Consider the following 26,929-nt stretch of genomic DNA (forward strand, 5'->3'; position numbering starts at 1 on the left):
TTGTGACTCCCCTCCCCCACACCCAGACCAAAGGTAGTTCTCTATGCTCCAGGATTCCACAGGGCAGTGAACGCTAAAGAGCTGGGTCATTACGGGCTTCTACGTATCACTGCTGGCGGGGGTGATGGTGGAAAGGGACAAGCATCAGAGCCGTCCACCCTCGGACTCCACCGCAGATTCCCCACCAGACCGGGCTGCTCACAGAGCCTCTAAGCGGCTCCCGGCTCATGTATCCACACGCCTCCCATCCTTTACGACACTGCGTAAGTCCCACCTCACCCCTTAAGTTTTCCCCAACCACTCCTGCGCTTATGCCGGCTGGCACAAGTCGCGCCTCGGTCACACGCCTGCGTGTTTAGATGCGAATGCGGACGCGAATACGCAAAGACCGTGGGACCGCCTCCCGCGTGGCGGCGCTCCTCGAACGCTACCGCGTGCCCTGCGCAAAATGAATGAACGAATGCATGACTCAGCGCGCGATCTAACACGCGAGGAGAGAGCGCCCTTTCGCACTGCTCCGGGACACGCCCTCGCAGGACCCCGCTCTTCCGAAACAGACAAACGTGAGCCGCGAGCGCGGAAGGCGAGGACGGACGGCCGAAGAAGATCCGGCCTCCTATAGGCCAGAACGGCACGAGGGGTGGGCTCTTTGGGGGCACCGGTCGTATATTGGTCGAGCCTCCAGTCTTAGGGCTGGGACTGGCCGCGCAGCTCCAAAAGCCGCCTCCGCGCGGAGGAGGGCGGGCCCTAGGGGCGTGACCGGCGCTCGGTTCCGCCCCCGGCGTAGCGGGCTCCGGCGTGAAGGCCGCGGTCTTCACCTGGGACCCCCGTGTCGGGGCCGCCGCGTCGGTGTGCTGTCGCCGCAGGCCTGGTCGGGGCCTTCAGAGGGCTTGAGGCGAGGTAGGTAGCCTCCGGCGCGCGGGCGCGGAAGTCGAGGCTTTGCAACCCCCGCCCGCACGGCCCGTTCCCCCTGCCCAGCAGCCTCTCCGGGTCTACGAACGGGGCGCGTCGTCGGGCCCCGCGTACCCCGCCGGGAAGGGCACAAAGGGCTCCTGGGGGCAGGGGGGCCTCGTGCCTTCGCCTCCATTTTGCAGGCGGAACGGCGGGGGCCGGGCGCGGAAGTGAGAGGCCGGGGTTGGAAGAGCCTGAGCGCGGGGAGGCCGGGCCGAGGGGGGCGCGCGTGTCCACGTATCCTCCTGCCGGAGCAGCTGCGCGGCTCCGGCCGCGGACGAACTCACTTTCCCTCGCGGCCTGTCCTCGGGCGTGTGCTGTTTACCCTGCGCTCTCGCCGGGGGCCAAGTGGCCCCGGGAGTCAGGCACTGGCGCTGCTTGTGGTCGGTGCTAACGTGGAGACCCTCTCTCGCCAGCTCAGGGTCATTTCCACGGGGAAGATGGAGAAGAATGATGCTTTCTTGGTGCCGTGAATGCAGCAGCTGCCGAGGGGGAAAAAGCACAATGTCTTGCTTTTTTGTCTGAAAGAGCCACCCTTTCCAGCTCTCATCACCGGATCTGTTCTCAGCAGCCTAGGGGTACATGCTCTGGTCCTTTGTAATTATTTGGTTGGGCTCCGTGTATTGTTTGTAATAATGAGCGGAAACCTGCCAGTGCCTCAGCAGATTGAACCTCACTGGGAATTCAGTGGGGAATGGGGCCTGCGCGAATGTTGGTAGTATTCATAAATACTCTAACAGCTCCTAGATCTAGGGTGGGAAGGATGTTGCTAAGATGCATGACAAAATCTATAGGTCATTTTGCCTAGGGCTTGGTTAAAAGAAGTAGAGGTCACCACTTAATCCTCATTCCTTGCGGCACCTGGATCAATTCTAGGCTATTCAATACTGAAGAGTAAAGAACTCAGTTTCACCTCTCCTGAAAAACTTTTAAAGCTCTCCCCCACCCCACAGCTAATTAATCGCGTCTTCCTTCAGGTTAGTTTAGGTTAGTTTCTACTGCCTCTGCTTTAAACATCACATTGTAGTTTCCCCAGCTCCTAGCACAGTGCTTGGAACATAGTAGACACTTGATGACTAAAGCCAAAACAAAACAAAAAAACCAGCAGTGTAGCCAAAACTTGACAAAACAAAAATTTTCATTCCTTTAAAAAAAATTTTATTTATTTATTTATTTATTTGACAGAGAGAGAGAGAGAGAGAGAGAGAGATCACAAGTAGGCAGAGAGGCAGGCAGAGAGAGGGGGGGAAGCAGGCTCCCAGAGACCATGACCTGAGCTGAAGGCAGAGGTTTAACCCACTGAGCCACCCAGGCACCCCTCATTCCTTTAAATTTGTTGGGCCAATTATTTTTACAGATTAGGGATGCAGTTTACTTCTGGCTCTTAGGTTAAATCGAGCTTTATCTGTCATGTTACTAACTCTGGATAAGTTATTTAATTTCTCTGTGCCTCAGTTTCCTTATCTGTAAAATGGGAGTTACAGTAGTACCTACTCCACGGGTTCTGAGGATTAAATAAGATATTGATATAAAGTGCTTAGATAGTTCGTGGCTCAAAGAAAATGTTTAGGAGCTGTTAGCAGTTATTAGGATAAAAATAAACAGATACTTGAATAGATTTACTCATGTTAAGTATCTGTGTATACTTGACCCTTCAGGGTCTCTCTGCCTGTTAGTCCTTACCTGTTGCTTGATTTACAAAGTCCTTAAGCCTCTTTTTTTTTTTTTTAAGATTTTATTTATTTATTTGACAGATAGCGATCACAAGTAGGCAGAGAGAGAGAGGAGGAAGCAGGCTCCCTGCTGAGCAGAGAGCCCGATGTGGGGCTCGATCCCAGGACCCTAGGATCATGACCTGAGCTGAAGGCAGAGGCTTTAACCCACTGAGCCATCCAGGTGCCCCCTTAAGCCTCTTCTGACTCCCCCACAGCGAAAATATTCCATTGATTATCTGTTATTCATTTAGAGTCTCACCACCTACTATAAATTAAGTGCCAGATAATAATTTGGCCAAGTATTATAGTAGTAGTTGATACACTATTAGTGTGGTCTGATACTCAGAATGGTCCTGCAAGAGCAGAGAAACAGATGGGGCCTATTGTGGCTAATAAGAAATCTTCAGGATGATTGGTTCAGCCAGAAAGGCGGAGGTTGTGGAGATGAACTTGGAGTGGCTTTTCTCCTTATAACTTAACTGTATTCTCATGAAGAAACTGTCTCCTATCTTTGAAGTTATTCACAGACATTGTGTAAAGTGGAAGAAGTCTTCTCGTTGGCTTTAGACCTGTTGGCTTGACCTAGAGGTGGCAGATAGAACCTGTAGGGGATGTTGCCTCACTTCCAGGTTTTCCTGTACCACTTTCTGGGGGCAGGAAGCAGGCTAAGTTGTACATTTCCTTCCAGCTGTAGGCCCCCTTGACACGTCAGTTTCTCTGAAATTATTTGGAGTCTCCAAAAACAAATACCTTCTCCTTTTCACTTGTAACTGTCACAAGAATTCTGGTCTCTGATTCTGTTTTTAATGTAGCCATAATGAATCCTGAATCCTTTCTAGGGAATACGGTTCTTTCTGGGGTCTCCTTTCCAGATCTGATATACTATAATTAGCTATTAAAAACCTGTTACAGGGTGTGAACTTTCTCTGGTGTCCTGTTGCAAAGACTTTAAGGGCAAGGACCATAAATTTCCTTCTCAAGTGTGCCTGGCATAGGATAGGCACGCAGTGGAGTGTGCCGTTGGCTCAGTCTGTAGAGCGTGCAACTCTTGACCTTGGGGTTGTAAGTTTAAGTCCCACATTGGCTGTAGGGATTACTTTTTAAAGATAAAATCTTAAAAAAAAAAGGGGCACCTGGGTGGCTCAGTGGGTTAAAGCCTCTGCCTTCGGCTCAGGTCATGGTCCCAGGGTCCTGGGATTGAGCCCCGCATCGGGCTTTCTGCTCAGCGGGGAGCCTGCTTCCCTTCCTCTGTCTCTGCCTGCCTCTCTGCCTGCTTGTGATCTCTGTCTATCCAATAAATAAATAAAATCTTTAAAACAAAACAAAACAAAACAGTGAATGGTTGTAAAGCCATTGTAGTAGTTATTTCCAGTATGCCAAAACAGACTTACTGACTAACCTGGTGCTTCTGAAACATTACCAGTCACTTGGAAGTCTTGCTCAAATGTAAATTCTGATTCCAAGACTCTGGTAGGGCCGGAGAATCTACATTCCCAGCAGGCTCTGAGGTGATGCCCATGTTGCTGGTCTTCAGACCACACTTTGAGTAGAAACGTGCTAACATAAGTATCTGCATTTGGTTTTTACTTTTTTTTTTTCTAAAGATTTTATTTATTTGAGAGAGAGAAAGCACAAGCAGAAGGAGCAGCCAGCAGAGGGAAGGGGGACAAGCAGGCTCCCCACTGAGCAGAGAGCCTGATATGGAGCTTTACCCCAGACCCTGGGATCATGGCCTGAGCCAGAGGCAGAACACTTAGTGACTGAGCCACCCAGGTGCCCCTGCATTTGGTTTTTAGAAGTACTGCTAAAAACAGGTTTTGTTTTCTTATGGTTTTGAGATAAAGTCTTGAATTTATGATCTTTTTAAATTTATTATGTTATTCTATTTTTAACAATCTTATATTTTGTTCCAAAAAACTATTTGTGAAATCATTCCAAGATACTTTCCATATAACAAGATTTTTAATAGAAGAAATTGAGGCAGATAGTTTGAAAGAAAAGTAAGATGAAGTCAAGGTTAAGATTAGTATAAAAAGGTGAGTGCCTTTCAGTCGTAAGCTTTTTGCTTGGATAGGATTGCAGATTTATTGCTGAGTTTCCTAGTAGTCAAAGCAAAGAGGAAAATTTTACCAGTTTCGCCAGTACCTTTCAAGTAAAAACAAACTGGCTGTTCAGTGAAACACTTGTTTTTGTTATGGAGACCAGAGAATTCTCTGGTGCCTTCTCCAAAAGAGGATCCTTTGGTACCGTGAGCAGCGTTCTTATCAGTAAGATTCTTATCGGTCTTCATACATGTAACCCGACTGCCTCATAGAAAACACTCAGTACTGTAGTACAAGCAGTGGCTTGTGGAACAGCAGTCATGGTTCCAGGACGGGCTTGCTCAGACAATAGGAGAGATTTTTGTTACAGGAAAGCTGTTTTTCTGCCTTGCTCTTTGGTGGGAACAGACGGTATGGTTATTAACGTCGAGTCCTGAGCATCCTCGTGGTTTGAGTTTTGTTGGATGGGGACAATCTGCTACGGAGACCAGAGAGCTCGTGGTTAAGTGGACAGGGGGCTGGAAGCTCAGCCAAGCTCCTTGTAGATATGGCAGTGGCATCTCTTTAAAGGCCTTTCATAGACCTGCGTGATGAGTTAGAAGACCAGCCTTCCTGCGAGGCTGTCTGGGGGGTCCCAGTCAGTTGCCAGCCAGCCTGTGAGTGAGTGAGTGAATGAGAAAGCAAGAGAAGCAGCCTGGCCACAGCCTTCTCACCATATTGATTTAGAGGGAGCCAGTGGCTCCTTCCCAGGTGCTGGAGGATTCCTTCTGACTCTAAGCAAAACATAGGGGAGTAGCCCGAGGGGAAGGAAAGGGGCTGCTGGTGCCAGAGCTTTCTGAGGATGGCATTGGCCTGTTACCAAGCCATGGGAAACATGTCTACCCTCTGCAGCTTTGAACCTCTTCTTCCTTTTCACTTGGCTTTGACCTTCCTTTTTACTTGGCTTATTCCTTTTACTTGGCTTTGACCTTCAAATAAAAAGGTGGACACAGCACCCAGTGTGACCTGCCCCACAGGAAAAGACAGGGTCAATGTGGAAGACTAAGGGACTTGGGGGCTTCAGTAGCCAGGGAGGGAGCAGGTAGAATGGTGGTCGCTCTTGGCTATTGACCTCCCAGTCTCAAACTTCCAGCCACAGTATTCCTGACACCCACCCAGCTCTGAGGCAGGCCCTGGCCTCTTGTGACTGTCCCTTTTGTTAGCTTCCCCTGCGTATGTATTTACCCCCTATCACGCTGCCTCCCACGCCTGGATTGGCTTCTGCCTTAAGTTCTTTCCCACAAATATCGTTCCCCGCCGAAGCTTTCCAGGAACCTGAAAATGTTGGGTCCTACCCCGCCCCCTCTCCTTTTCCTTTGGGCAGTTTCATGTTTTTAGAGAAAGAGCAGTACTGAGAGCCTCTTTGTCTGGTTCTCTGGTCAGATTCCGCCACTATGTGTGAATGGCATTCACCACCCATACCTGTGGCCTCCTGTGATACTCAACCCGGGGAGTCTGAGGCATTTGGCCCCTGCAGTGGTAAGGCTTGCTCTGTGAAGTGACACCTGCCCTGTGTAGCTGGTATAGGTGGCTGGCTGTGTGCTTGGGGACAGAGATGGGCCTTGCCCCAGCACAGCTTCCCTGACAAAGTTGGTATAAATCAGATTATTTTGTACGGAGGTGGTGATTTAACAGATCCTGGAGATAGTGCTCAGTTTGATTAGAGGAGGATTGCTCGCTGGTTGGTCATTCATTCCTCTATCCGAACGGTTTATTATTTATTTATTTATTTTTTGAAGATGTATTTATTTATTTATTTGACAGAGAGACAGATCACAAGCAGGCAGAGAGGCAGGCAGAGAGGGGGAAGCAGGCTCCCTGCTGCGCAGAGAGCCGATGCGGGACTCCATCCTAGGATCCTGAGATCATGACCTGAGCCGAAGGCAGAGGCTTAACCCACTGAACCACCCAGGTGCCCCCATCCGAATGGTTTAGTTAGAGGAATATCCTCTCTCTCCTAACGCAGCCCTCCTTTCCCCCTCCTGGATAGGAGTGAGTGGGAGGAAGTGCCGGCAGCTGTGATGGGGCTGCACTAGGCGGGGGCAGCTAATACCACGAAGGGTCAGGTGTCCAGGCCTGCAGAGTCAGCGTTGCCACATAGGTGACGTGGGAGCATATTTTTACTGTAGGGCAAGCGGATACCAACCCTCCCTCACTCCTAATTATATGTATCTGGTAGGTCATATGGCCTCTGCGGGAGACTGATAGAGAATTTTAATAGCAAAGTCCAGGTGGTTGCTAGAATATCCTGAAGCTTATGTGGCTTGTGTCTTGGTTTGGCCAAGGACAGGGCAGTTCTGGTGCGTATAGACATTTTCCAGATGGAGGGTGGAATTTACTGTTTGTTTTCTGCGCTCCGAGACCTTCAGGCCCTCACTTCAACCTTGCGGTACTTCCCTGTTACAGAGGAGGCCTCTGCTCATCCCAGAGCCGCTAGCCTGTAGGAACATTGTGAGGTCTGTGATCTCTGAGCAGGAAGGCCCCACATAGAGTTATAGGTTCTGTAAAGCTGTTTGGCCTGGGAGGCAGTGTTGGTCCAACATCACAAGTCCTTTTCATCATCAGGAGCTATCCATTGGAAGAGGAGTAAGTTGCTTCTCATTTAAAGTGTCTAAGCGGGATCTGCAGCTCCACCCTCACCTCAGAAGGTTAGAAGGGATGATGTGTAAGATCTAGAACCTACGGAAATTAGGGCTGGACCTTCATGCCGATGCCCGCCTGGCAAGGGCAGACGGGATTGAACTTCAGAAATCTAAAACTTGTGCATTTGCTGGGCCACTTCATCAAGACTGAAGTTTTAAAAATGCTTTTTTGCCTTCAGCAGTCACTACTTCGAGGAGTTTTCCCTGCTTTTTTCTATCCTTCGTGCTCTGTAGCATCTTATATACAACTTGGAACTACCCTCATGGACTTCTTTTCATTGTCTTCCTTCACATGTGTCTGTCTTCCCATAACTTGTGTAGTTGGAGGGGCATGATTCGTCAGGCAGATTAACAAGTAAGATTGTGAAGAGACTGTTTATCCACACAGAGAAAATAAACCTGCCTTTTCCAAAGCACTGTTTCCATGAAAATCATAATTTCAGACCATCTTAACCTGTTGCTGAAGGGCCTCTGGGGACAGTGTTAACCTAGTTCCTAGTGTTAACCTTGTATGCACACTTGAAAATTACCTAGAGGTGTGTCCTGAATAAGTTATAATTCTAGCTCACTACTGCCTACCCCCCAGGATAAATGGGTACCTTCTTTTTTGAATGAGTCCAGACAAGATATAAAAATTACATCATCAAAACAAAGTGATCATTTGTTTGCACCCTCTTCTTGTCCCAGCATCATCATCTTCCTGCTAGGTCACAAGACCACACCCTTTAGTGGATGGGGAAAGCGGGTAGAAGGGGAATTAGCCACCCATCATGGCATGACTGTAGCCATTGAGAGAGTTTCTAGGACTGGAGCAAGAAGTCGAAATTGGGGTCTGCAGGTTACACTCTTCCAGCTCACAGGCTCAGCTTACACACATTTTTGTGTGTAGCTTTTTAAACAGCCACAAGGTGAGGCTGTGGCTCCATGGAAGCCTGTTTCAGCAGGCCTTGGTCACTCATCTGTCTGTCCTGTCTCTTCCCTCTTCTCCATGTGCTGATCTGCTCTGTAACTTGTTCCCTTGATGGTTCATAAAGAGCTTGGGTTCTGGAGTCACAGCGTCCAGGATTTGAATCTCTCTCAGCCTTGGTTTCCCCCTCTGAAGGTAGATAAGGGACCTGCCTCCCTTGGGAAAACAGCTCGCAGACTGCTGGGGGGGTGGCTTGTAAATCGCTGCCACCCTTAGAGGCCACTTGGTAACACAGGCGAAGGACGTGCGGGTGCATTCCCCTCAGCTGCTGAGCTTCTGGACGCCGGTGCTGTGTGCTCTGCCCGCTTCTGCCTGGTCGGTGGTGGTTCCTGGCTGCCTTGCTTGTAGTGAGGAAAGATGGGGAGTAACCACAGGATCCCCCCATAAGGGACCCGTGAAATAAACCAAAAGGCACCCTTCCAGCAGAATACAGTGCTGGGCAGTGATATGAAAGAAAGGAAACTCTCTCTGTGTATTGCTGAGGAAAGGTCTCTGAGATAATTGTTTTTTTAAAAAAAGGAAAGAAAACGTTCTGAAAACAGTGCGCTGCTTTCATGTAAAGAGGGAGAAGGATGAAAGATTTTTGTGTTTATTTGCATATGCATCAAGAGGTGAGAGACATACACACAAATTACTGAGACTCTTCACCTGTTTTTATGGGAATATCTAATAATAAATATTCTGCCTTTGTTCTCTGAAACATTGGCTGTTTTTTCTCCCTCTGTTGGATTCCTTTGTGGCTTGCAAGGTGACTTGTTGGCACTGATTCGGTGCCCCACACCCCCCACGACGCTGATGACCCCTGCTGCCACTCAGTATTCACTGGGTGTGGGCCAATGTCAGCTCGCCCTATGTGCAGTAGCTGGTTTTAGTGAGGGATGGAGACAAGGGCAGAGGGAGACTTCTGCAGTGCATTTTATATTACAACTACCTGTTACCTGTCCAGAAACATTGTTCTTTTGCCCCACCCGGTGGTTGTGAGAAGTAAGAGAGTCCGTGTGAAGTGTGTGTGCTCTTCTGGGGTCGCCTCAGATTGGACCTGGAGCCTCACGTGCCCAGGCGGACAGAGCACTCTCAAGGGGCAGCTGTGCCCACCCAGTTTCCCAGTGTGCGAGCTGAGCCCTTTCCATGGCCAACCCCACTTTCTCAGCTTCCCCTTTGCTCCCAGCACCTCCTCTTGCTATCCCTCCAGCCTCTGGTCTCTGCAGAAGCAGGACTATTTTTGTCCAGGTTCTAACTTTGAGGTTGGTCCAGTGCATTCCGGGTGGCCTCTGAAATCCCAGGCACTTAGGCTTCCGTTGTGCCCCTTGCAAATCCTCCAGGAGCTGTTCCCCTCCCACCAGCCCCAGCCCCATCCACCAGTGCTCCCAGCCTGGACTTGTTGCCTGTACCCTTAGGCTCAGGGGAGGGGGTCTCTGTTATCCTTGCAACTCTTAAAGGAATGGTTGTTATTTTTAGGTCCAGTTCCCACATTGTTCCTTCTTCCCCCACCAAGTGCTCACCCTGGTCTCCCTTGCTTGCCTGCCAACACGTGCATGTGCATGCATGCTCGTTCGCGTGTGCTCTCTCTCACTGTCACTGTCACATGCATACATGCTATGTGGCCATTGTCCTTGTTACCCACCTGCATTTCCCCACCTTCCCTCAGGTGCCAGTTCATCATACCCCAAGCTAGTGGGAGAAGAGTTGCTGCTTGCCCTCTCTCTGGTTGCTGGCCATCCTCGGAATGAGAGGTGGCCACCTGCCTCACAGCCCGAGGTGGGGTCTCTGTGTTTTGAGAGGATCCTTCCCCCTCCGCTGGGTACAGTGTGCACTGGGGGAACACCCCAGGCACAGCCACGGCTGGAGCCCTGACCTGCTGTTCCCTGGAGCAGAGCGGCCAGAACCAGGCCAGAGCAGCCTGCCGACAGGAGCATTGCAGCAAAGGAACTGTGGCTGGCCTGGCATAGGGAGGGCCCCAGCCAGGCCCCATACCCACTGGGGCCCAGACGAAAGGGGGGGTGTAAGCCTTGGCTCTGATTGGGACCTGCATTCACCCGCCTGGGCACCTGCTGCTGGGGCTGGTGCTGGCCATGTAAAAGCAGAGGACATAATGGTCTGCTTGTCTGTCCCCTTCAGAAAACTCCAGGGCCAGGGAAAAGCCAGACCTGTGTTCTCTTCTGAGGAAGTAAACACCATTTATTCTTTATTTTCTTAACAACAACAACAACAAAAAAAAGTCTTTTTTTTTGGACATATTGGTTTCATAAGTACGACATAGTGGTTCCACAGTTATACGTGTCACAAAATGCTAACCACTGTAAGTGGGTAAGTATAGTCACTATCTGTCAGCGTACAGTGTTATTCCAATATTATAGATCATATTCCCCATACTGTGCTTGTTTACTTTATACATCCCTGTGACTTATTTACTTTATAACTGGAAGTTTGTACCTCTTAATCCCCTTCACCCACTTCACCCATTCCCCACCCGTTCCCTTCCGGCAACCACTAAGTTTGTTCTCTCTGAGTCTGTTTCTTTTTGTTGTTCTCTGTTTTGATTTTTAGACTCCATGTGTAAATGAAAACATATGGTATTTGTCTTTCTCTGATTTATTTCACTTAGCCTAATACCCTCTAGATCCATCCGTATTGTCAGAAATGGCCAGATTTCATTCTTTGTTTCCATATTCTTCAGCTGTTTCCGTATCTTGGCTGTGGTCAGTAATGCTGCGGTGAACAGGGTGGCATAGATCTGATCAGATTACTGTTTCCCTTCTCCTCCGGGGACGGTCCACGAGTGGGCGAGCCAGAGCACACGGCACTGCCAGTTCCCCTGTTCCTCCATACCGTGTGCCATGGCGGCTGCTCCGGTTTCGGGAATTTACCAGCACTCTGTGGGGCTCCCTTTTCTTTACCTTGTCGCCAACACTTCCCATGTCTTGTCTTTTTTATTTTGGCCATTCCGACAGATGTGAGGTGAGCTCTCATTGTGGTTTTGTTTGCATTTCCCTGATGATGAGTGATGTGGAACATCTTTTCATGTGTCTCTTGGCCCATCTGTGTTTCTTTTTTGGAAAAACGTCTATTCAGGCCCTCTACCCATTTTTAAAAATCAGATTTTTTTTTGGTGTTGAGTTATATGAGTTCTTTATATATTTGGATAGTAAACCCTTATTGGATACATGATTTGCAGGTATCTTCTCCCATTCAGTAGGTTACCTTTTCTTTCTGTTGCTGGTTTCCTTCATTGCAGATGTCTGTCTTAATCATTAAAAAGCAAGGTTTCCTGGACACAGATGCAGAGAATATATCTTTTTCTTTTCCTTTCCCATTTTGTAGAGAGCTGAAGGCTTCAGGGGAACCCTGACCTAGGGACATCTCCATGGCCTTGGGAGAAGAAAAGGCAGAGGTGGAAGCATCCGTGGACACAAATGGGCAGTGGAGCTGCAGGGAGCAGGAGGTGGACATCCTGGGGCTCGTGAGCAGGGAACAGGAGCCACCACTCTGCCTGGAAGCTGAGGCAGGGCCTGCCTCCCCTGTATGGGGAACAGAGGGGCTGTCTGCCCCTGCCTGCTGTGATGGGGCTGACCCCAGCCCCTCTGCAGCCTGCCAGCCACAGGCCAACACCAGCAGCAGGGAGCCAGTGGCTGGTAGACTTGCTCTTGGTTGCCTGCCTCCTCCTGCTGGCACGGGGACTAGAGACCTTTTGCACTCTGTGGGAAGCCAGGTAGGTAATAAGGCAAATGGGACTGTAGGTTTAACTAATGTGGTCCTTTGGGATTAAGTTCTAGCACTTTCTTACCATCTTACCTGCTTTCCCAGCCCCTGTACAAGGTGGGGAATTGGTGGGCGGAGGGGGGATGTCTGGGTGTGATGATTTCTGTTTAATAGGCTCACTTGGAGAGCTGGGCCTTGGAACCTGTGGAGGACTCTGTCCACACATGTCCTGTTCCTTAAGAGTGTGACTGGTGACCTTCTGAAGACTGGGGATTCTCTGGCCAGGACCTAGTGCCCAGAGGACTGGGCCAGAGGGAGCCGGGTCCTATTTCTGCCTTGGTGATCTGAACTCTTCCGGGGGGGGGGGGGCCTGAAGAGACTTGGGGAGGGAGGGTCCGGGGTTGTGGGCTCCTTGAGGTTCTGAGACTGTATCCCCTTGGGACCCAGGGAACCTGGCAGAGCCCTGGAGCTGCCCTGGAGCCCCTGTAGTGAGCGGCACTGTCCCTGGGTAAGAAGAATTTCTTGGGCCTTGCTGACTGCAGGGAAGCCTTGCCTTGTCAAGTCACAGGGAGCAAGCAGTCCTGCTTGGCTCTGTGAATTCAGGCATATCACCAAATCTTTCAGGCCCTCAGTATAATTGGAAAGGTGACCTGAATGATACTTCCCAGATCATGAATGTCCTTCCCAGCTCTGACATCCTGTTATCTTCTGCTTGCCAAGGCCTCCCACAGGAATGGCTTTGGTCTCTTCAGTATTTCTGTGGCCTTGGCTGCTGCAGGCTGCCCCCATGTGGTTCTGTCCTGTGAGGATGGGCTCAGCATGACTGTCTGGGAGGAAACAGCAGCCGGGCCTATCTGCCTGGGAGCCGGGGGTGGTGGGAAGCCCAGGGCACCTGTGAGTCAGAGGTTTGGTGAGGTAGGAAGCAAATACGCAAACCTGGAAGTAGCTGTTTCATGAGCTTACTACAAATGGACTTATTATTGTGGTACCTGTTGTTCATCGAGCTCTTACCCTGTGCTTCTCACACCTGAGTTCCTGTAATCTTCGTGTCCTGAGGAAGAGGTACTATTACTATCACCATTTGACAGACCAGGGAAGGGAAGCCCAGAGTCCTCTGTCTGGAAGGTGGCAGTTGGGTTGGCATAAGTCTGTCTGGTTCCAAAGCCCATGCCCCTAACCACTGGGTTGTCCTCCCTTCCTTGGGGGCAAGTTCTTCATCAAACAGACTGGAAACTCAGTTGAAGAGGCTGAGATGAGGGACTCACTGTGTTCGTTTATAAGAGGCATGAGCTGCGCAGGTGGGGCTGGTGGGTCCCCTGCCTCTTGGGTGTGGATATATCTCAGGGCAGGGGTTTCTGCTGCCCAGGAGATGCTTCTCCGCCGTTAGGTGGTATGCCCCAGCATGACAGCCAAGCGAGCTGTGCCTGCTGTCTGCTTGCATGAAGACTGGAGGGTAGGAGTGGTTTGGGGACCATGGTTGGCTTCCCAGAGCACGCGGAGCTTCCATGCTGGCCACTTGCCACACGCTGTCCAGTTCTCGCATCAGATGGCAGACTCTGCTTGCGAGAGCTCTCCTGAGTATCATCTGGGTCCCCAAGGAAAATTCCACAGCTGTCCTCTGAGAAAGACACTTAGTTTACTTATTTTCACCCGAGTGCTTTTTCTTCCCTCTTCTCATTGCAGATGGAGGAGACCAGGCTTTCTGCCTCAGAGGATCTACCTCAGACTCTCAGTGTTCCCAGAGCCACAGGCCTTTGCTCAGGACACGACGCAGATAGCGAAGATGACTCGTCCCCGGTTGAGTCGCCGCGAGCGCCAGACCTCAGCCAGCAGCCCCACTACTCAGGTTTCCCTTTCCCACCAAGGTGGAGGCCACTGGCGAACCAAGCTGCCCCTGCTCCTCAGTTCTCCAGCTGCAGCGTCTCTGCCTCCTCCCTGGGTAGCAGTCTCCAGGGTCACCGAGAGAAGGCAGAGCCTCCAGGTTGCTCCATTGCCAAGGTCTCCTCCTCCCTGCAGCTGATCGTCCCCCCGCTGGCCCCCTCTGTGGTGGGGCCAGGGCTCCAGTGGTCACCACAGCCCGCGTCTTCCGGGGTTGATGCTCCTGGGCTGGGCAGGAGACGCCTCTCCTTCCAGGCCGAGTACTGGGCCTGTGTGCTGCCAGACTCCCTGCCTCCTTCCCCCGACCGCCACTCCCCGCTCTGGAACCCGAATAAAGAGTATGAAGATCTGCTGGACTATACGTATCCACTTAGGCCCAAGCCTCAGCTCCCAAAGCACCTTGACAGCCACACGCTGGCTGACCCTGTTCTGCAGGACTCAGGTGTAGACCTGGATAGCTTTTCTGTTTCCCCAGCAAGTACCCTGAAGTCCCCCACTAATGGCTCCCAGAATTGCCCATTAGCAGAGGCTTCCCTGCCATTCTCTAGGCCCAGAGAGCCAAGCCTTATGCGGTGGCCCTCTGGAGTACCCCAGAAGCAGGGCAGCCTGGGACTGGCATCTTGTAACCAACTCGCATCTACCCCCAGAGACCCAGGCCGTAGGGACGCTCCTTGGGAGAGCAGAGAGCCAGCCCTGAGGGGTGTGAAGGACTGGCTCCCTGTGGACAGGCACCTTGAGGTGGGATCTCCCCAGCTGAAGACATGGGACAGAGGGTGGCCCTTGCCCAGGACGGAGAGAGAGAAGGGGGCCAGCCACGGTGTCTGGCACCCTGCCTGCACAGAGTCCAGATGGAAATCAGAAGAGGAGGTAGAAAGTGATGACGAGTATCTTGCCCTGCCCACTCGGCTGACGCAGGTTTCTAGTTTGGTTTCACATCTAGGTTCCATTCCCACCTTGGTGACCCTGCCCACCGGGGCTGCCAAAGGGCAGACCTCCCTGGACGCGTCAGACAGTGATGGGCCAGCTTCCCTCCCATCAGACTCGAGCCAAAGCCAGCTTCCTTTGGGGACTGTCTTCAGAGGGCCCAGGGGCCCCGAGGGTCAGAACCACTGTTTGCTGCACTCCTTCGTCCAGGCAAGGGGCCCGGCAGGAGACGGCAGTCTGGGGAGCAGCCAGGCGCTGGGGGTCTCCGGACTGCTGAGAGCACGCTCTTCCTTGCCAGCTGTGTGGGACCAGCGCACGTGCTTGGACCCAGATGCTACAGGGCAGCCTCCCGGGAAGGGAGAGCAGAGAAAAGAATCGCTCGTGCAGTGTGTGAAGGTAAACAACGTTCAAGGGGCTTTGCCTAGAGGTGTGTGTTCTGCCAGTGCATGGAATCAAACGTAGTAACCTGGAGCACTTCTTACGGGCCAGGCACTGTGCTGTGCCTTCTCTTACTGGATTCTCACAACTGGGCCCAATAAGGACTCCTTTGGTCTTTTCACATGTGGAGAAAAGGCAGTGAGGGGTTAGGTAAGCTGCCCACCCGAGGCGGGAGCCTGACTTAACCACCACTCCAGGCTGCTTCCTAGGGCTCTCGACCTTGAGGATTGAGAGTTATTCTGCACAAGAAACGTCCGTGCTCACGTGCCCTTAGGAAATACTGAACTGAACGAAGGTAAATGGTTTTCTTTCTGTAGATCTTCTGAGAGCTTCAGTTTGATAAAGTGGTGGAGCTGCTGAGTTGAAGTCATGGAGGCACTGTGTCCTGGCCATCTTGGCCACCAGACCTCTCGTAGACTCGGGGCTGTCTGGAGGTAGAATTCACAGTCTGTGGAACGGGGTCGCAAGCATCAGACAGGTCTGAATTTGAATCATGGCACTGCCATATTTGGAATTCTGGCTCAGTCTTGAGTTTGCTCATTTGTGAAGTGTGGAGCCTTGCCTCCTCGGGATGGTGTGTGGATCACATGAAATAATTCATGCTGAGGGCTTTGCATAGTCCCTGACACAAGGATGTTCGGGAACGTGGCTCTCCGCACACACAGAATCCACACGTGGCCTCGGGCCCTGGGTGGGTGCACGGACACTGCACACACGCAGTAGTAGGCTGGGTGGCGAGACCCAGAGCCAGCACAGCAGACATTTCCTAGCATATGAGGGCTTGAATCAGCCCTGTGATGTCCACGTATGATTCTGTTTGTCCTGGGAAACAGAAGGACAAATGTTAGCATGTGCCTCTTCTGTGGTAAAATACTGAAGGCAGTCTTTGAGGCAAATGCAAAACAGGGACACACAGTTTTGATTCACTTGTTTCCTGCCATGGGTTCCAATTTGTCACAATTATAGTCATTTATTTTGTTTTCCTCAGGGACAGAAAGTTAGCAGTGGTGCTCACCCAAGAATCGGTTCGCATGGCAGGCGTGCCTGGTCTGGGCTGGTCCCTGTTCTCCCGTCAGCTGTTCTCCCCTCATGCAGGGCAGGCTTCTCTCAGCCTGTCATTTTTGGTGTCACAAAGGCTGAGGGGAGACCGAAACCATATTGCCCTCACGGAGGTCTGGAGTCATGGGGTGGGGACAGGCATGGGAGGAGGAAGAGACTGACTCCTCAAGGGAGGGAACGCTCAGGAAGGGTGCACTGTCTGTCTCCCACAATGCCCTGGCTTGAACACGTAACCCGCAGTTTGGTCAGTAACACCAAACTTGTGTTCTTTTGTCTACACAGACATTCTGCTGTCAGCTGGAAGAGCTGATCCGCTGGCTGTATAATGTAGCGGACGTTACCGACCACTTGATTCCATCCAAGTCCAATCTTACAGGTCTCAAGTCTTCTCTGCAGCTTTACCGGGTAATATGTGGTCCTGGCTTCTGGCTGTTCACTCACCAGAGTGGTGGCTAAGTACTTGATTACAAAGTAAAAGCTCAAATAACTGATACCCGGTATGTGATGGCGCAATTGACTGTTTTACCTGAAATCTAATCAGAGGCCCTTTTCAGATTTTTACTGCTGAGAAACTAAAATGTAGGAGCTATTTCCCAGGCCAAGCAGAGTTTGGAGAAAATATATTGATCCTCAATCAGATCTACTTAAGGGAATTTGCCATGTAATTTTGCAGATGTCTCGGGGTTAAATGTAGAACTGCACTACTACGAGTCACTAGTCACATATGGCTATTTAAATTAAGTACAATTAAAGATTCCTATTTTCCAGTTATACTAGCTACATTCCAAGTGTCCAGGCATCATATTTGTCTAGTGGCTACCATACTGAACAGTGCAGATAGTACATTTCCATCATCATGAAAAGTTCTGTTGGACAGCCCTAACTGGAACCTGCTTCTCAGTGTATTTGGTTTTGGGTTGGGGGGTGTTTGGGTGTGGGTTGTTTTTGTTTTTGTTTTTTGTGGGGTTTTTTGCCTCTTTTTCATTAAGGTTTTATTATTTTTAAAATCTCTTTAATTATGAGTTCTGGTTAATTTGACTTTAGGTGTTTGGTGTGATAGTGTGTGCCTGCTGTTCTGGAATAGTTGTCGATAGGTCCCCCTTCATTTTCAGAAGTGTTCTGAGATGTATGATAAATTGTACAATTACCCTAAGTATAACATTAACCTTGACTGAACTACCCACAGACCTCTAGCATGTTTGGTTGGCCAAGCATTTCTAACCTCTTTTGAAGGAGCACAGGTAGTGTGTGGGGTCTGAGCCCGTGAGGCTAGTCTAGAAAGGGTTTTCTGAGACAGTTCTTTGGATTTCTGTCACCTAATCAGTTGCCTTTAGAGGCACCTTAGCAGAGCAGCACACCCCAGCACCCCCCCACACCCTGGCAAGAGAGCGAGCCTTTGTTTTCCAACGTGGCACCAACTGAAATGTTAGGGCAGGGCCTTCCCTGAATGGGCCAGCTGTTGTACTTTAGTGGGAGTGCTGTTTACTGCTGTGTGGAGAGGTTGCCCTGAGTTCCCTGCCCAGAGTATGCTTGAGGAAAGAGAAGGTTGAGTGGGACAGGGTCCTCCGTGTGTAGCTTCCGAGTGTGTGTGCAGAGCTGAGCAGGGCCCACTCCTTCAGGGCTCAGGGGCAGTACTGCTGTGGGGAGAGAAGAAACTGCCTGGAAGTTGCCCAGAAGTGTGGGCCCAGTGTCTGAGCTTCATCCGCATCAAGGCAGGTGCCAAGTAGAACAAGTCCAGTCCCTCCATTTTAAGTAGAACAAGTCCAGTCCCTCCATTTTATCCCTCACTCTGTCCTTCTCCCCATCACCGTGCAGGCTAGCCAGAGCAGCTTTCTTGCTTTGTGGGTAGAACTGAGATCTGAGCTGGGCGTTATCCTCACAAGTCAGTAAGACTAGCCCTCTTGTGTGTCACCCACACAGCTATGTCACAAAGTGGGACTGCTGTCGGCCCCTTCCCCACACAGACTGGTGCATGCCGCATGTGTGTGGGAGAGCTAACTTGACCCCTGCTGAGATGATAGCTCATACAAGCATGTCTCTGTGTGTGTTCACATATTGTCAACTCTTGACTCCATCTCATGTACTTTGTGTCCCATAAACACAGTCGGTTTATGGCAGCATATGAACTACAGAAAATACTAAAGAATAAAATAATAAGTACAGGTATTAGGGCAGAGGAAAACTAAAGATAGGAATATAGTTAAATCTACGATTAAGATTTTTTTTTAAAGATTTTATTTATTTATTTGACAGATCACAAGTAGGCAGAGAGGTAGGCAGAGAGAGAGAGGAGGAAGCAGGCTCCCTGCTGAGCAGAGAGCCTGATGCGGGGCTCGATCCCAGGACCCTGGGATCAAGACCTGAGCCAAAGGCAGAGGCTTTACCCCACTGAGCCACACAGGCGCCCCTAAGATTAAGATTCTAACTCCAGAATGTGAACCACCAAGTTCTGTTCCCTGTACTAAAGGTCGTCATGGATTTGACTTTACACATCTTAGCAGCTAGAGGAACGTCAAAAACAACTACAAGGCTTGGTACCCACAAGGGGAAAACAAATCAGCCATTTAGGAGACTCACAGCTTCCCTGATGCTTTCCCGAGGCCCAAGGTCTGCACAGAGTAGGACACTGAGGGAAGAAGTGGGTGGGGGTCCCTCTCTTGTGGGTCTTACTAGGTTCGTCAGAATAGAAGTGTTTTGAGAATCCGGTAGCCTCGTGAGTTTAAAGAAAACCCCGTGAGATACGACAGAAAGAAACCTGGACTCCCAAGCTGTTCATGAACCAGGCTCTGTCGGGGAGAAGAAAACTCTTATTTGGTCCGACTGTAAATGGAAAAAAGGATGGAGTATTTACTTTGGGCTCATAGTAGGTGAAGTTAAACTAATGCACTGCTTACTTGGGGAATTGCGATGATTGGGTGGGTTTGTCTTCAGGTTAGAGGGGAACTGAGCTACTACTCCACAAAGGATCATTTTGAGTAAGTTTTATCAAACAATAGTAACAAAACTTCTTTCTTTTCTGATATGCTTTAAGCAATTCAAGAAAGATATAGATGAACATCAGTCCCTGACGGAGAGTGTCTTACAGAAGGGGGAGATTCTTCTTCAGTGCCTGTTGGATAACACCCCAGGTGAGATGCTTGAAGTTTTGAATCGAGCCGGCACTCACTCCCTCTCAGCAGCAGGTCCAGGGGCCATAGGGTCACTGGTAAGGATCCAGCAGTGCAAGAGCACCACCCTCCCCCCACCCGCACCCCCCCCCGGCACCCACTGCCTTAGATGCTGATGGCTGCCCACCAGCCCTCACCTCATCACTGTCCCTGCAGCCCAGCAAGCCGGTCACCTAAAGGTAAGTGGAGTCAAGCCTGCGAGGAGGACATTCTTTTTTACCTTCCCCTGATACTGACCTGCATGGGAATGCTGGTTTTCATCCAGTCATCCTTGGTTCTTTAATAGGATGTTCACAGTAGGGGGCCCTCAGGGGTTCCCCTCCTTTCCCAGCACAGGCTGAACCCCTCTCTGGTTATCTGCTCTCTGGCATTCTGCTCTTCAGGAAGTATCCGTTTCCGTATTTGAAAGCAGTCCATTCTAAGGGAATGGGCTGAAGGAAGAAGTGCGCTGATGAGAGGGGACAGGCTCGAGTTCATTTTGCGGGGTGGCTTACCAATTTAGGAGAATGTAAAATCAGACTTTGATAGTACACCTAAGCATGCAGGGTGCAAGATCGGTGTTGCACCCTCCAGATCGGTGTTGCCCTTGCTGTGGACAGATGGGACATGGAGGATGAGCTCGGAGAATGCTCGGCTAAAGCAAAGAATGATGGATTGCCAAAAGCAGCCCCTGATTTCCCGTAAGACTAAAAAGCAAGAGCGAAAAGATCCCCTTTATATTCTGCCTCTGTCTGGAGTGAGGTGGGACTTCTGCTGGAAACAAACCACAGAAGCAAAGCTGGGCCGGACCCTTGGGCTTGGGAGGCGGTGAGGTGGCGCTGACCTGACCAGGTGGGCGCGTGCGAGCGAGGTGGCCTAGAGCAGTTTCTCAGCCTGGGCAGTATCCGCATTTGGGGCCATATCAAGCCGTGTGAGGAGAGCGGCCCTACACAGTGCAGGAAGTTCAGCAACATCCCTGGCCTTCACCCATTAGATGCCAGTGGTACCTCCACCTCCTTTCCAGTAGGGACAGCCCCACCTCCCTCCAGATGTTGCCAGATATCCCCTGGGAAGATGGATGACCAGGGTTGAGAACTGTGAACAGGCAGAGGGGTTTCAGTGGGACGGGGAGCCACCGAAGGACTTTTTAGCAGGGCAGTTATGCAGTGTGAATTGTGGGAGTTCTTTGTTTTGGTTCCTGCACTAGGGTTTTTGGGTTTTATTGGGGCAGAAACAGTCCTTCAGGCTCCTGTGCTACTTGTTCTCCTGAACGCCATGCCCGGACACTGCGCTGCAGCAGTTGACGTATCAGGGTTTTCCTCCTGTTTAGTCAGTGTGAGATGGATGGTGTTATTACTCATCTCAGAGTTGTGAACCTGCCTTGGAACGCACAAGCAGGGACAGCCTGCCTCAAGCCCCCTTGATGCTGACTGCCCTGCTGCTGCGCCTTGTCTGGAGGTGTGGGGGCCTGAGCAGGAAGGGAGAGAGCTCCATAGTAGGAAACTCTGCCCAGAGGCCGCTTTTGACAGTAGGCCTCTTAAAAGCTACGGATTCTTTGACCTTCATTCAAAAACCAACCCAATAATACTTCTCAGTGCTTAATCTGGAAAAAGAACATCCCCCTTTCCCTTGTCTCAAAAGGCATTTGGGGTTCCTGTGATTTTCAAATATGTACCCAGGCTCTTTGAGATGGACACATTGCCCCTCCCATCCTCTGCTCAGACTAACCAGAAACTTGGGTGTTGCATGAAGACCACACGTTCCCCTTGACCTTCATAGAGTTGCTCCAGCTAGATGTATGCGTTTGACTCTCTCCAGGGTACATGCCAGCATGGGTAGAGCCTGAGTTCACACATCCCCTACCCAACTTCACAGCCCGGTTTCTTCCCCAGCTATATGCAGAACCACAGGGATAAGAACCAAATTCATTCCCCCTCCAAACTGTTTCTGCCTCTGCCTCCTCCCAGAGGCTTTTTTGCCTTATGTCGGCCCGGCTGCTTCGGTGCACATGTTCCTAGTCCTTTCTCATACCCAGACTCCACATTCAGCTGGATCACACGGCTGTAAACCTATTGGCGTGACGCTGAACCAGGCTCCTGTATGTCTGTATTCAATTGAAACACAAAAGCCTGGCTGGGAAAGATTGCATTCTCACTCCCAGCTTTCCTTTTATTTGGCCCCAACCAAATATTGTAACATCCTAAAATAAAAGTTCAGAACAAAAATAAAGGGTCTCTGAATTCCACACTAAGAAAAAAGATCTGGTGACTGTGGAGTGGAGAACAGCCGCTGCCCGCACGCCACCCGCACGCCTGGGCTCCTCCCGCATGACACGGCACTGCTCTGGCCTCCGTAGAGGCTGATTTCACCACCGCATGCCCTGGTTCCTCCTCATGCTGCATCCTCTGCAGATAGGCAGCTTCCCCTTTCCCTTCCGCTGCTGGCAGATGTTGCAGCTATAGCAGGAAACTGGAGGGAGTGTTAACATAGCTGATAAAGACTCAGGAAGCTAAGGCGGCCTTTGTGTTTAACAAAGGAAATAAAGTTTTTCAGAGAAAAGCAAGCCTGCTGTGTGTGATGCACTCTGAACCTAGTCCATCCCTTCCTCACATGAACACTTGGCCTGTTGGAGGAAATCTTGGCTTCACTAACCTTGTCAGCCTGCTTTCAGATCATTTTCTTTTGAAGTCTCTTCCTTGAGGACCCACAAAAAAGGGTTCACAAGTGTTCCTGAATATATTACGAGGCTAGCTGTATACATGTTAAGTACCAGTTCCCCAGCCAACAGAAGCTGTTAGGACCTGATAGCAGGACCCAATGTCCTAATCTTGGCATCTTGTTTTATCTAAGTCTGCCTCATAGGATCTGGGTGTGCCCTGTGTCTTAACTCTAAAAGCCAGATAACACCAGTCACCAGAGAACCATGCTTATGTGCCTGTTTGTGAATTATGTAAATCCAGAGTGGAGCCAGTGAAACTCTTCTCAGCTCCAGTCAGAAGTTAACATAGATCCTCCAGTGCAGCAGCAGTCCCTGGAGTCACTGTTAAAAAGTGTAGACATCCTGAAACTATGGCCCTGTTTCTACTCTGAGTAAAATGCTGTAGCCTTCTGTGATTCTTTAGAAAATGTAATTACATGTTGTGTTTTTGTTTTGGGAGGGTTTTTTGGCCTAATTGCTTTGAACCTCATTTGTTAGTGTTAAAAGATGTCCTCGGGAGGATCTCGAAGCAGCCCGGTGAGCTGGAGAGCCATGCAGATCGCCTGTATGATGCTATCTTAGCTTCTCTGGACATGCTAGCTGGCTGCACCCTCATTCCTGACAACACGCCAGTGGCACCCAAGAGCACTGATGTAAAGGGGATGAGCCTGGTAAGTAGGCAGCTCAAGAGAAGAAAATCTGTCCTCGGACCCCAGTGCCCAATTAGGGTACAGAGCTCATCTAACAGTTGGCTATTTCTTAGAAGCTTGCTGAACCGAGTTACTGAAGTAAATGAGATGCTAGGAGGGGACCCTGACACTGAAAAAGGAAGATGCTACCATTGCCAGGAAGAAGGTTGGGCGTCTTCCTGTGGTGAGCTGGCTCACTGGTGCCACCTTCCATGACTTCCTTTCACCCTTGCTGCCTGCTTGAGGACTAGGGTGCCCCATGCTTGCACTTTTGTGGCAGTCCCTCCACCCCTTCAAGACAACATTTGCAAAACTCCTCTATCCCTAAACTTTGTCTGGATATGTAAGCTTCTCCAGTATAGGGCCACTGTCAGGCTGCCTGTTCTATAGGCTCTTCCTGCCCAGCTCCTTTGGTGCTCAGTCTTCAAGCAACTTGACAGCACCAAGTGCCCACAGAGACTGTTACTGATAGGTCCCCCTCCCTCCCTTCCCAACAGTGATCTCTGCAAACGCCCAAAAAGGGCTAGAGGGATAGGCGGGATGTAACCTGCCTTAGAGACTTAACAGTACATCTTTCTTTAGATCTTTGGGAAAGATGAACAGGGAATGATAGGGAAGAGGGGTTGGTGCCCAGTGTGGGGTCGCCACTGCCTAACATTCTGTATGATTCCACAACTGGACCACACTTTTTCTGAAACTTCCTCTCCCCCAGCCAAAAAATGTAGTACTTAATTCACAGACTTTCTAGGTTCACTGTAGCCAAGAGAACATAAAGGATAAAATCAAGGTATGTCAAGACAAGGGAGTCCCTATACTTGCCTCAGAAATTTGAGCAAGAGTCATTTTAGTTCTAAAATGAATACAGTGATTATTGTCATTTCTTCCTCTGCAGCATTTTGCCTGTAAAAAAAAAAAAGTTTCTTTTTCTCTTTCAGGCATCTCAAGCAGATATGTAACCTGTCGACTAAAATCTGGCTGGTGGGAAACTTTCAGGAAGCCCTTGTAAGAGCTATTTAACAGTGAAATCAAGGGGGGAAACTTAACTGTAATGTATTAGCTTTAAAATGCCTTTCTTGTCCCTGAAGTATAAGGGCTGTTGAGTTACTCTTCTTTATTTAAAATGAATCCTTCCAAACTGAGGTTTTCTTTTTGGTGCTTCTCTATAAAAGCATGTAATTTTGCAGTTTTTGATCAAATAAGGCTGATAAAGCTTACTGGTCTTTCACTGCCCTGCCCCGCCCCAATCCATTTAAAAAGACCAGAGCTCCTAAAATAGTCCACCTGCTGAGAGAGCCTTTGAAGAAGGTTCACATGAGAGAGAAGGTACCAAATACTTGGTATTCTCCAGTATACCAGAAGACCCAAGAAACTGAAAAAAATGAATCATTGGCCAAGAACTTGGGGGTCTTTTTATAAAATTAACTTAGGTTTATAAATCCCTCTTGAAGATTTTAGAAGAGACTTTAAATCTCCAAATTAATAGAAAGTTCTGAATGAATTATTTTTGGCTGTTAGGACATCTTTTAGGTTATCTTTGGGGTTCAGTAGGGCTCCATCTGCCTGCCTAACTAATATGGTAAAGGAAAATGTGTCAGGGACTTAGGGAACTGCCATTGAGCTTCTGCAGGACTGGCCTGATTATCCACACCGTAAGGGGACCTCTAGAAGGACACCACCATGTATTCCTACTCTCCCTTAGAAGAGTAGTACAAGATCAGGGAGGAGAAGGGCATAGATAGGGTCGTGCAGTCTGGTTAACTACAGAAACTAAGGCTGTAGGTAGTGAAGGAAAAAAGGGAAATTCTTCATTGCTTGGGAGTGACATGTACCTTGATAAGAAAAAATATATAATCAACCATCAGTTCTGTACCTTTCTAAAGCAAAATGCTAAGATTTCAGAAGAGGATTCTTCACACTTAAATATGTGTGAGATAAGCACTTAAAGATCTTTTTTCAAACTCCTTCCAGATTCTCATTTGAGGAGGGTTCGTTCTTAAGGAAGATCTCATGTTTATAAAGAAAAATGAACAAGTCATCTTGAACCTAAAGAAGATGACTTTGGAACAGTTATTCTCATGAGCAGATATCCCCTTAGAACAAAACATTTAATACAAAATTACCTTCTTTAAATGTTTAGGACTTTAGTTTTGAGGCCATGTATGTAATCCTACCACCATCTCATCTACTTCCATATGAACTTAAAGTCCTATTACTAAATGTGACTTTTCTGCTTTAAAATCTCTGACTTTATCGTCACTGGGAAAAGTTGCTGTTAAATTTTAATATTTAAAGATTAACTGCAAAACTAAACTATGTAAAATGCACTATTTCAAGTGCCTGCTGCTATGGTATGATTTACCAATGAGCAAGGGCATGGAGCAAGGACATGATCAGAATTCAACTACGTGTTTTGATTCTGCCACCTCCATATTAATCTTGGTTCCATTGTGAAATTTAAAAAGGACAAAACAAAACACCTCCAGAGCAAATAATTACATGCGTAAAATATTCTTAAAAACCTACAAATGCTTTAAAAATATAATGGCCTCTGTTCTTAAATTGATCTATTTCACCTTCTCTTTGTTGTGGCTATAAATTGGTACATGCCTACTATTACAGGATAGCCCTAAGGTGTTAAACCCATTTATATTTGCCTAGTATCTGACAGACCTATTTGTATTTAAAAAAAAAAAAAAAAAGGAAAAAACCCCACAAAGATGACAACCCTAGACGAACTTGGCCAATGTTATAGCAAGTGAATGCTGAATACACCATTCTGTTCTCATCCAGCCTAATAATTACCAGTTTCAACAGACAGGAATTTTGAGAGTATTTTATTTCAGTGTACCCTGTTTCCCAAGAAATTATTACTTTACTCAGAGATGATCTAAGATATTTTTGTTTATCTCCTTTGAAATAAGGTGAGACTGAGGGCACTCTGGACCTAGCTATGAATGCCACGGAAGAGGTCTCAACACAGCTGTAATTTTTTTTTTTTTTTTTTAACACAGCTGTAATTCTAAGACCACCCTTAAAACTTCGGCTGAAATGGTTTCAGCCTAGGAAGATGCTGCCAGCAGCAGGTCCATGAGCAGACGTGGCTGGGTTAGAAGCAGACAGCCGGGCCGGCCACTGTACTGTGGTTGGTGCACATTTGCCTTAAGGACAGCAGTGGCTTATACAGACATAACAGTAGTTATGAGATCCCAAGTTTACCTGTAGTAAAAGCTGCTAGTAGTCCCTATAAATAAATAGAATCGAAGTCCACAGGGAAATGGTAGTACTAAGATCTGGGTTTGGGTTGCAGCTCCACGGCTAGGCTCATCTGCAAATAGGAGACAATATCAATACAGGGCTATTTTGAAGCTTCAGTGGGAACATAAGGGATGATGTCAAGTATGCTGCAATGGCAACACATATGCTAAAGGAAATTTCAGTCAAAGAAGAAGTTCCTGCTCAGACCAGAGTGCCTATCATTCTACTAGGATTTCCCAGAGATTGCGACCCCTCAGGCTTAGGACACTTCACTTACATAACACTAATTCATGGCAGCCAGGGACATTAAAATATGACAAGTGGGAATTCCCCTTATTAAGGAACAAGTTATTAAAGCCCTTAGTAGCTTGAAGTGTTTGTATATTTTTTTCAGAACTGCATTTATTGTCCTACGCGAAAAAGCAAATAGGGAAGCATGCTGAAACATTTTGCGGTAAGCCCCAGTCTTGACTGCCACGGGGGAAAGAACACTAGATTTTCAAAACTAAATAAGTATGTAAATATGCTTACATCTTAAATTCATGTAATGTTTGTTCTTGTTAACTCACCAATAAGCTGCCAGTTTGAATAGCATCACGCTAACATTTGTAGCATTCATCTACTTTAGAAAAGTTTCTGAATTCTTTCCCCCTTTATACTGTATCATTAAGGCAAAAACCAAACCTTTGAAGCACTAAAAAAAAAAAAAAAAAAAAAAAAAAAAAAACTTTACCCAAATAACTATTGGTAAAACTTGAGGGATTTTTCAGTTGCCTTATGCGAGGAT

General features: G+C 48.8%; 1 protein-coding gene across 5 annotated transcripts; it reads left to right on the forward strand.

The window, feature by feature from the left end:
* The first annotated feature begins 742 nt into the window (after positions 1 to 742).
* Positions 743 to 26,838, forward strand: CEP68 (centrosomal protein 68). Of its 5 annotated transcripts, none has more exons than XR_013967384.1 (8): positions 743 to 900; positions 11,678 to 12,065; positions 13,739 to 15,253; positions 16,637 to 16,759; positions 19,386 to 19,482; positions 22,697 to 22,869; positions 22,962 to 23,071; positions 23,823 to 25,569. XR_013967384.1 is itself a non-coding variant. In XM_080813025.1 (8 exons), the coding sequence occupies exons 2-7, from the start codon at positions 11,721 to 11,723 to the stop codon at positions 23,841 to 23,843; spliced, it is 2,274 nt and encodes a 757-aa protein (XP_080669151.1). In that variant the 5' UTR covers positions 743 to 900; positions 11,678 to 11,720; the 3' UTR covers positions 23,844 to 23,889; positions 26,537 to 26,838. The 5 variants fall into 5 exon arrangements, 2 of the variants coding, with proteins under 2 accessions (XP_080669151.1, XP_080669150.1); XM_080813025.1 differs by lacking the exon at positions 22,962 to 23,071 and adding an exon at positions 26,537 to 26,838 and having other exon boundaries at positions 23,823 to 23,889; XR_013967385.1 differs by lacking the exon at positions 11,678 to 12,065.
* Positions 26,839 to 26,929: the final 91 nt, after the last annotated feature.

The sequence above is a fragment of the Martes martes genome (genome assembly GCF_963455335.1).
Source record: "Martes martes genome assembly, chromosome: 9".
Taxonomy (NCBI): Eukaryota; Metazoa; Chordata; class Mammalia; order Carnivora; family Mustelidae; genus Martes; species Martes martes.